Source organism: Nicotiana sylvestris, chromosome 3, assembly GCF_000393655.2.
Source record: "Nicotiana sylvestris chromosome 3, ASM39365v2, whole genome shotgun sequence".
Taxonomy (NCBI): Eukaryota; Viridiplantae; Streptophyta; class Magnoliopsida; order Solanales; family Solanaceae; genus Nicotiana; species Nicotiana sylvestris.
Window position 1 is genome coordinate 212,391,044 of NC_091059.1, and position 9,628 is coordinate 212,400,671.

Genomic DNA, 9,628 nt, shown 5'->3' on the forward strand with positions numbered 1-9,628 from the left:
AGTTGCAGTTTTTGTTTTTGCAATTGCTGAACTTCAGCTCTAGAGCTGAAGTTTTTGTTTTTGTAATTGGTAAACTTCAGCTCTAGAGCTGAAGTTTTTGTTTTGTAACTGTCGAACTTCAGCTCTAAAGCTAAAGTTTTTGTTTTGTAACTGTGGAACTTCAGCCTTCTTAGAGTTGAAGTTTTAACTGATCTTTTTGATAATATCCTAATGTTATTTTTTGTATATTTTACTTTTTTTAAACAGATGGCACCTAAAGCACCTAAAGATCCTAATGCAGCTAATGCACCTAAACAACCTATAATACCCCCAAGTTCTTATGTCCCTGCTCCTCCACCTACAAGACCCGGGCAAAGATATTTTGAGTTTTGAGATTGGTTTAACTGTAAGGGTTATTAGAAGGGGAACCACGATTTGAAGAGTTTAATTGCAAGTTTCTTGATTCCTACACAACGGGATAAGCTTAATAATGGTACATTTTGATACATTATGGCTATAGAGAATTTCCAATGCAGCATGAAGTTGGTTCATTGTTTGTGTCTTTCTCGAATATTCACCAATGATCGAGACTCCATTAGTTTCAAGATTTTTGCCCATGATGTTTCTTTCACCCTTGAAGATTTTTACATTATGTGCGGTTTGCGGATCACAACACATACTGTTGAAAAAATAATTAATCGAGAGAGCAATATCCTGAAACGCTATTTTGGTAAGTCCAAGGGTGTGACCTTGAAGGATATTCGAGATTTTATGACTCGAAATGAAATTCCAAAGAATGTTGTGAATCACAGTCATGTATGCGAGAGTGATGATGATGCTGTGAAGCTTATGGAAATTCTTGTTGTAGAGTCTATTTTGTTTGGGAAAAAGACTGAGTCATCTGTGCTAGAGGAGTATGCATCTATTGTTGAAGATGATAAGGTTTGTGCTAAATATCCTTGGGGCAATGTGACTTATGAGAAGCTCATTTACTCACCGAAACATGCATTGGACAAGCAGAACAAATTTCGTTCAACTAAGTATAAAGTTGGTGGATTTCCATATCCATTATGTGCTTGGTTCTATAAGCGCTTCCCAGATATTCGGGAGAAGTACATAAGAGAGGATGAGTACCTTGATACCCCTCAGGTTCTTAGGATGTTACGTTACGTATGTGTGGGAGAGCCTAAATATAACGAACTTTTTGATTTCTTCAGTAGTCATGATGTAAGTTAAAAAAAATTGTCTTTGTGTTTATATGTTGATGTATTAGTTTTTTTCCCCTCACAATATACTTTTTTGTATTAAACAGAATTATCGCAACTTTAGGGTATTGGATATAATTTCTACAGAAGAGGAATTGAATTCAATGGCTTTAATTGGATAATTACCATGCAGCCGGATTCGTTCAAAGGTACTTAATGCGGTTCCTTCAACTGGTGAATCACTATGTAGTCTGAGTCGATCAAAAGAAGCGAATCGAACTCCTGTTATTGGTGAATCACAACGTAGTCTGAGTCGATCAGAAGAAGCGAATTGAACTCCTGTTATTGGCAAATCATCACGTAGTCGGAATCGATCAAAAGAAGCGAATCGGACTCCTTTTATTGACGAATCATCTCGTACCCAGAGTCATTCTAACTATTCTACAACGGAGTTAGATGAGAATGAATTACTCGACACAATATGTTCTGTAAGTTTTAATCTGAAGTTTTTTGTAAAAGTACAACATGTTTTTGAGTTGAAGTTTTCTTTTATATCTGAATTTTTGTTGTGTATCTATACTAGAGGGTAACTATGGAGGTTCAAAAGCATGCAGGAAAAGAAAGAAACACGATCGTGAAAGAAGTTTTCGATAAGTTTAAACAGGATGAGCGATCTGCTATTGTGGATGCGATTTTTGTAAAAGTGAAGGTAAGCTAATTTATAGAGAAGTCTTTTTATTTCTGCTAATGTTCTTCATATCAATCATTGTTAGTAATTTTTTTTCTAGGAATATTTCGATGAGAAGTTTGAACAGTTGTTTAAGATTGTCGACAAATCAAATGGAATGGACGATGGCAATTTTGATTTGAGTAACCATCGACAATATGATAGGATGAACGACTGTTATGAACATCTATCAGATATTAATGTTGTTGATGATGCATCGCATAAAGTCGCAGATGTAAATGCTATACGTGGCGAAGCGGCTTTTGAAGGCGATCAACATATTCAAGAACAAGTTGAAGAGGAACGTTCCAGTATTGGTAGATTGAACAGAGATGGAAATAATGAAGAACAATTATCAACTGAGAATGTTGGAAGCAAGCAAGGTACAGATAATCAAGTTGTTGATACTGAAGAATATGTTGCTCATGATGCATCGCATAAAGTCACAGATGATAATGCTACACGTAAGGAAGCGGCTGTTGAAGGCGATGAACATGTTCAACAACAAGTTGGAGAGAAAGATGGAAATGATGAAAAGTTAACAACTGAGAAAGGTGCAGATGATCAAGTTGTTGATACTGAAAAATCATGCACCGAGTTGTGCTTTGGGAAGTGATATTGCAAAAGGCAATTTGTTTCGTAATGGAGATCAAACACTTGTTGGTACTTTAGAACTGACATCGAGTGATGTGTCTAGGACTATTAGGAAAGACTATCGGTATGCAAAAACACTAGCTATTTGCAAGGAACTTGTAGGTGAAGATACACAGGAAATTTCCACTACAGGTATAAAGTGTGAAATTTATAATAATTCAATAATACCTTAGATAGGAGCTAAAGTTTTATTTCATTTTTTTGTTATATTTTTTATGAACTTCAGCATTATTTTTGAATTTGAATTTATGTTTTGTTTTTTGCTGAATGTTTTGTTTTGTAACTGGTGAACTTCAGCTTTAGGAGCTGAAGTTTTTGTTTTTGTAACTTCAGCTCTAGAGCTAAAGTTTTTGTTTGTAACTGGCGAACTTCAGCCTTCTTAGAGTTGAAGTTTTAACTAATTTTTTTGATAATATCCTCTAGTGAAATTTTCACTACAGGTATAAATTTTTTCTATATTATATATATAGGTCATTGATCTATTCCCCCTCTTTATGAATATGCAGTGGAAGTTGAAACTAGTTGTGCTTCGATTGACACAACTCAAAAACTCTCTAATGATGTTGAATTGAATGAAGATAGAGTTGAGAAAAACCTTGCAGAGAATACTCCAATGCTCCTCGACGTTGGTGCACAATCGAATGAAGCTGGAACTGATGATATCGACAAAGGCATGGAGCCTGGGGAAACCACAGCGGAAGACAAACGTCAAGGTATTCTATATATCATGAATTTATTACATTTGATCCAAGTATATTTTTTACAGTTTGAAATTTTACATACTTTATTTTCTTTGTTATGTTTTTGAATGATTTTTCAGAAAGACTCGATGCAGCTCAAAAAGAATTCGGTGAGCTTATGCAGCTATATCAAAAAGGAGAAATACATTTATTCACACATGTTGGCTCACAGACAGGTATGAAGTGTGTTGGTATTATTTTATAAAATTTAGTCAGTATTATGTAGTTTTTTTTGCATGAAGATATAGGCATATCTGAAGGTAAAGGAAGTGGATTTGTTGGAATGCAAACATCATATGTGTCTCAACACTTAGACCAGGTAGTTATTTTCTGCAATTCGATTACAGACTGTTTTTTTGTCTACTGTGTTTTTGTATGAGTTGTATTTATATTTATATTTTCCTTGCTTTTGCAGATCTCATCTGATGCATCGTAACTTCTTCAAAATCCTAAGAGAAGGAAGATTTCCAGTTCTCCTATGTGTGACACTAGTGATATCCCTAACTTCAATTTATGTTTATTTTCGCTGGGTAGTATACAAGGGACTGATTCATAAGCTAATTCTGCTGTTGGTGGTGGTGGTGAAGAAAGACAAGAACGTCGTGAACAATAGGGAGTTGGTCAAGTATCTGTCACAATGGCTATGGTTTTCCCCCCTGCTGCTGAACAACAGTAGTTAGTTGTGACGGAACAGCAGGAAAAGCAAGCAAAAACAAAACCAGATAAAAAAGGAAAAATGATTCGTGTGGAGAGTATTTGGTTGAGATCTCCTTATGTCATTCCTAAAAAAAGACAAGGGGGCAAGATTGGAAAGTAGGAAAGACTACACGAAGGTGTCCCTTCCATTATGTTAATCAAGACAGTGGATTGATGCAAATATTTTCAGAGTGGTTAGAGATGGATGCCGGTGAATATGATTCCAACCCATTCAGATTAGCTGGAATTGATATTCCAAAATCATTTTTTACTGAGCTTGTGGATCCTACCTCTGATCTTTCGGATGAAGTAAGTTATTAAGTTTGTTTTTTAATTGGTTTTCTACTGTATTTCCCAAAACTTCAGCTTATTTTTATAGTAAAGTTTTTGTACTGTAATTTGGCAAACTTCGGCTTTATTTATAGTGAATTGTTGAAGTCTTTTAGCTTATTTGCTACAACTTCAACATAATCTTGTTGAAGTTTTTGACATGCATTCTCTAGTTTTTTTGTAAACTTTTAAATCAAACATGCTGAAGTTTTTTAGATTATTTCCTAACACTTCAAACTGAATATGCTTAGGTTTTTGTCATGTTGTTTGTCGTTTTGTAATGCGTTTTTTCTAAACTTCATACGTATGCATGCTGAAGTTTTTGTTTCACATGTTTTCATTTGTTGTTGTTCATTTGCAGCATATAGAAGTGGGCATATATTTCTTGCGCAAAAAATATTGCTATTACCTTCTAAGTTATCCAAAATTAAGAAGTGTAGTAACAAATTTAGTTTTTGATCAGTATATGACCAAGTTGGCTAGTATTCATCCTTCAAAATAGCAGATGGAGAAAAATAAAAGAAGGAAGGAAAAGAGAATGGACGGTAAAAAAAGAGCAAATCAAAGAGAAAGAGGACATCCAAAAAACAGGAACTTGAGGATTATGAAGAACAAGAAGAAACGGTTATTGAGCCACTTACCGACTTTAGTTGGTTTGTTGAAGAATCAACGAATGAAAAGGTAGCCAACTATGTAAAAGGCCTCGACCTATCCTGTGGTATCACGTGGGCATATGCTGAAAAAGTATTCATTCCATTTCGACTTAATCCACTGTCGGGCCAAATATCTACGCACTACTTTTTTGGAATTATGGTGTTTAAAGATAAAACTATATATGTGTATGATTCCATGGGCAATGTAACATATGATCGTACGCTTGAACATGTTAGAAATTATGCCCTGTTGATCCCACACTGTCTCAAATGCTTGGAATTTGGTACAAACAATAAAAGTTATGGGAAAAGTCTTGTGGAAAAATTTCATATTAAGTGGATGAACTATCACGACCTCGGTTCGCCCTCTGTGAACTATCGTGATGGCAACTAGTCTCTACGACTAGGTAAGCCTAAAATGTGGAAGATAAACCAAATTTGCGGAAAAAAACAATTTAAAACATGAATAAAGTAATAAAAACAGCATTTAAAAGTGTTGCTCGGCATGCACAATATTAACTCTTAAAACCAATACATTTTTTCCAAAACCCGTAAACCCATGAATCACAAGCTACGAATATAATAAAAATGCTCTAACTCAGGAATGTCTACATTAACAGAAGAAAATAGAAGGGCTATCACTACAAGATAGAATGGAAAGGGACTCCTCGGTCTGCGAACGCGGTAGATATACCTCGAAATCTCGGGACCAGTCGCCTCGCCTCAAGGGTGATAGGAATGAGTCAAAGTACCTGGATCTGCAGATGAAAAACATGCGCAGAAAGGGCATGAGTACACCACATCGTTACTCAGTAAGTGCCAAGCCTAACCTCGGTCAGGTAGTGACGAGGAAGGTCATGGCCCTACTGAGGTTAAATAAAATACAAAGTTCGACATTGTAGAATAGAACATTATAAGTAAGAACAACAGTAAAAGTAATACAAGATATAAAAGGGCAATAACAATTATTACAGAGGTAAGGTAAACACAGAAAGAAATACGGCTCAGCACCAAAATAACAATCGAGGATCTCCTAGGATACCGTCCTGTAGTCCCAAATATACATATTCAATGGATCTCCCGGGATCCCGTCCCGTAGTCCAACTCATAGTGCGCGAGGATCTACCGGAATCCCGTTCCGTAGTTCCAAATATAAATACATAGTACTGGGAGAATCTACCGGGTGTAGTCCCGTAGTTCCATATAATTGTGCAGGGGGATCTACCAGAATCCCACATCCATAGTCCCAAATAAACAGACATAGGGGAGCTACCGGAATCCCACATCCGTAGTCCCAAATATAATTACACAACAGCATCAGGAAAATATTTAGAAAATGTCAAATTTCATAATAAGGCATGTCACACCTCCTTTTTCCGCCCCCGCGAGGGGCGTAGGGAGTTTTTTCCAATTAAAGGACAATCGAAACGGGATTTGTTTGTTTATTTCAGAGTCGCCACTTGGGAGATTTAGGGTGTCCGAAGTCACCTCGAATTTCTAACCCTGAACCACTGGTTCTGGGTTAAGTCCCCAGCAGAGTCGCCAGAGCTGTCACACCTCCTTTTTCCGGCACCGCGAGGTGCGTAGGGAGTTTTTTCCAATTAAAGGACAGTCGAAACGGGATTGGTTTAATTATTTCAGAGTCGCCACTTGGGAGATTTAGGGTGTCCCAAGTCACCAATTTTAATCCCGAATCGAGGAAAAGAATGACTCTATATTACAGTCTGCGTACCAGAAATCCGGATAAGGAATTCTGTTAACCCGGGAGAAGGTGTTAGGCATTCCCGAGTTCCGTGGTTCTAGCACGGTCGCTCAACTGTTATATTCGGCTTATTTATCTGATTTTTAATACAATTATGAACCATGTGCAAATTTTATCTTTTACCGCTTTATTATCATTATTTTTTAGGAATGTGAACATCGCTTAAAACATATCTTTGGACTGTGTCACATGAAATGCACCCACAATCCGAAACATATTTTATTTGATGTTTTAGGATTTGGATTTGGGTCGCATGAAATGCACACCCGAGTTTAAGAAAGTAATTTAATTAAATCGCGTCTAAAGAGGCTAACGCGTTATTATCTTTAGGGAAGACAGTGAAATTCACTAAACGGTCCATCCCAAATTCTAAGTATTTATTATGACTAAGTATTTACTGAGGGCCCCGTAATTTATATTTTTTATTCGACGAGGCTCATTTCATTTATTATTAAAGGGAATTTACAACGTCGTGGAAATGCATCTCGGGCCACGCCATAATCAATATACCCGTGATTAGAGACACATTTCGATTTCGTTGAGATTTGGATTTGGGTCACATAAATGTGCACCCGAGTTTAGGGAGATAACATTATTAAAGGCGCGCCTAAAGCAACTAGCACATTATTATGTTGGGTAGGGCCGTGAATTTTGCTAAACGGCCCGTCCCGGAATCTAAGTATTTAATACATATATTTTGTGAGGGCTCCGCAATCTGTACATTTTTATTTTTTGGCGAAGCTAGTCTCGTTTTTTTTCTTTTTGTTTATTTATTTATTTGTTTTTTTATTTACTTTTTATTTTTATTTTTATATATATTTTTTAAAAGGATGCCATTTTTACGCCTTTAACAATACTAAACCTTATAGCCTATTTACAACTGAAATCTCATAACTCGTTACAAATTTAATAAAAGGAATCTAGCAAAATGAGTGTTTTGGAAGTAATAACAACAAGTAATGCTAGTTTTGTCCGAATGAACTAAGCACGGGAAAGGACGAACAAATTGACGTTAAACTGTGTCATAGAACAACTAACCCTACTTAATTAAATGATATCAAATAAACAAAAATACATAACACCACAAATGAACAAAATGCATATGGTGAAAACATAAGCAAGAGATTATCATACCAATTTCTATATTACATTTTTTGAACTTTTGACATAACATCTCCTTATTTAATGCTTGAGGTTTACTAACCTTTGAACCTCGGCAAACTTAGGACGACAAACACGACCCGACGGAATTTAAGCCAGACCTCACTGGACGCGGAACAACGACGAAACCTCGGACAAACACCTCGACGAACCAAAGACGACCTCGATGGAAAGCTTGGACCCCACAACTGTCGACGCCCCAAGATTGTTGGTTGCTGCTGTATCTCCGACGCAGCAACTGGTGCATGAAGTTGCATCAGAAGGGTCGTTTGGATGTGAGGAAGGGGCAGTTATGGAGGTGGTCGTGGTTCGTTGCCGGGGTGCGAGGGTGGGTGATGGGGCTGGTGGTTTTGCTGGACGTGAGGAGGAGGGGGTTCGATGGGAGGTTGTTGGTTGAAGGTGGTGTTTGGACGATGCCGGCAGTCGTTTGGACGTGGGGGTGCGACTGGATGAGCTGGTGGGTTTTCGTTGAAGGTTGGTGGTTATGGCGTCGGGCAGGTGGTTGACGGTGGTTCGACGGGCCTGTTTGGTCTGTGTCGATGGAGGTTTCTGGGTGGTGTGGTTGTTTGGTGGTCGTCTGGAAATGACGACAGGGGGGGGAGCTGTTTGCTCGGTGGTGAAGGTGGGAGGAGGAGTTGGTTTTTTGCCGGTGGGTTTGGACGCGGGGTCGTTAGCTGGGGGAAGGTGACGGACTGGTTATGGCATTTTGGACGTAGGGTCGACGATGGAGGGAGTTGGTCTGTTGATGAGAGGATCGTGGGTTTCTTGTAGGGTTTTGTTCATTTTTCTTGAGGAAGAAGACGGAGGAACAATGCCCTCCTTCCAAAAATTTTCAAAAAAAAGCCCCCCTTTCCAAATGTTTCATCCGTGTATTATAATGGGTTTGCCCCAAAAAATGAGCCCACGCGTGGTGGGGTTCAAGGTTTGTGTCCCCCATGCGTGGTGGGGTTCCCCATGTGTCCTGGACACGGTTTATTATGGGTTAGGTCCGAAATTAGGCCTAAAACCGGGTAGTTTGAACCCGAATATTATTCTTTTGCTCGGACCCGAGAAATAGGAACACGTTGCTTAACTAGTCCTATGTAAGCAAAATAACTACCAAAAATAAGACTAGTATTTAAACAAAACTATATCTTTTTTTAAATATTTTTCAAGATTTAAAATAGCTACAAAATATTAATAAAACTATTTTTTTTGTAATTTTCGTTTTTAATAAAGACAAAAATATGAAGTAATATATTTTTTTTGTATTTTTCAAAATTATAATGACTGCAAACATTAATAGAACTATATATTTTGTAATTTTTGAATTTATATAAAGTACCAAAATAAAGTACAATTTTTGTATTTTTTCCACGTTTATGAGAAATACATAAACTAAAATTTATATATATATTTTGTGATTTTTTCTTTTTGCAACAAAATAAGGTAAAATAGTTAAAATAGCTATACTAGACCCAATTTCACATATTCACGCTAAAAATGTGAAAATTCTCGGGGAGGGTCAAAAATCACGTGCTTACAGCTGCCCCTCTTTGACTGGAAACACGAAGAGTTTTCCGACAAAGAACGACTAGACGTGTTTTTGACCCGACCATTACTTGGACGGACTACACTTAAGGAAAGGGAGGGAATGTGACCGAGCCCTGGTATCTGAGCTGCCTACATATCCTTGGTTTTACAGGAATCAGGCCACGTGTAGTTCGGATATGAGAGAGATA

The 9,628-nt window shown here is 37.4% G+C and overlaps 1 protein-coding gene across 1 annotated transcript; it reads left to right on the top strand.

Annotated features, from left to right (window-relative positions):
* Positions 1–489: 489 nt before the first annotated feature.
* On the top strand, positions 490–3,741 carry LOC138888644 (uncharacterized). Its single transcript, XM_070170545.1, has 8 exons — positions 490–1,128; positions 1,768–1,893; positions 1,973–2,523; positions 2,609–2,697; positions 3,072–3,278; positions 3,386–3,481; positions 3,548–3,624; positions 3,721–3,741. Exons 1-8 carry the CDS (start codon positions 490–492, stop codon positions 3,739–3,741), a joined length of 1,806 nt encoding a protein of 601 aa, XP_070026646.1.
* The last annotated feature ends 5,887 nt before the right edge of the window (positions 3,742–9,628 follow it).

Bases quoted from the DNA above. Each gene is read 5' to 3' on its own strand.
- LOC138888644 (XM_070170545.1), top strand. From the start codon at position 490: ATGGCTATAGAGAATTTCCAATGCAGCATGAAGTTGGTTCATTGTTTG. The intron at 2,524-2,608 runs GTGATATTGCAA...TGATGTGTCTAG, and splicing joins ACCGAGTTGTGCTTTGGGAA to GACTATTAGGAAAGACTATC. The intron at 3,279-3,385 runs GTATTCTATATA...ATGATTTTTCAG, and splicing joins AGCGGAAGACAAACGTCAAG to AAAGACTCGATGCAGCTCAA.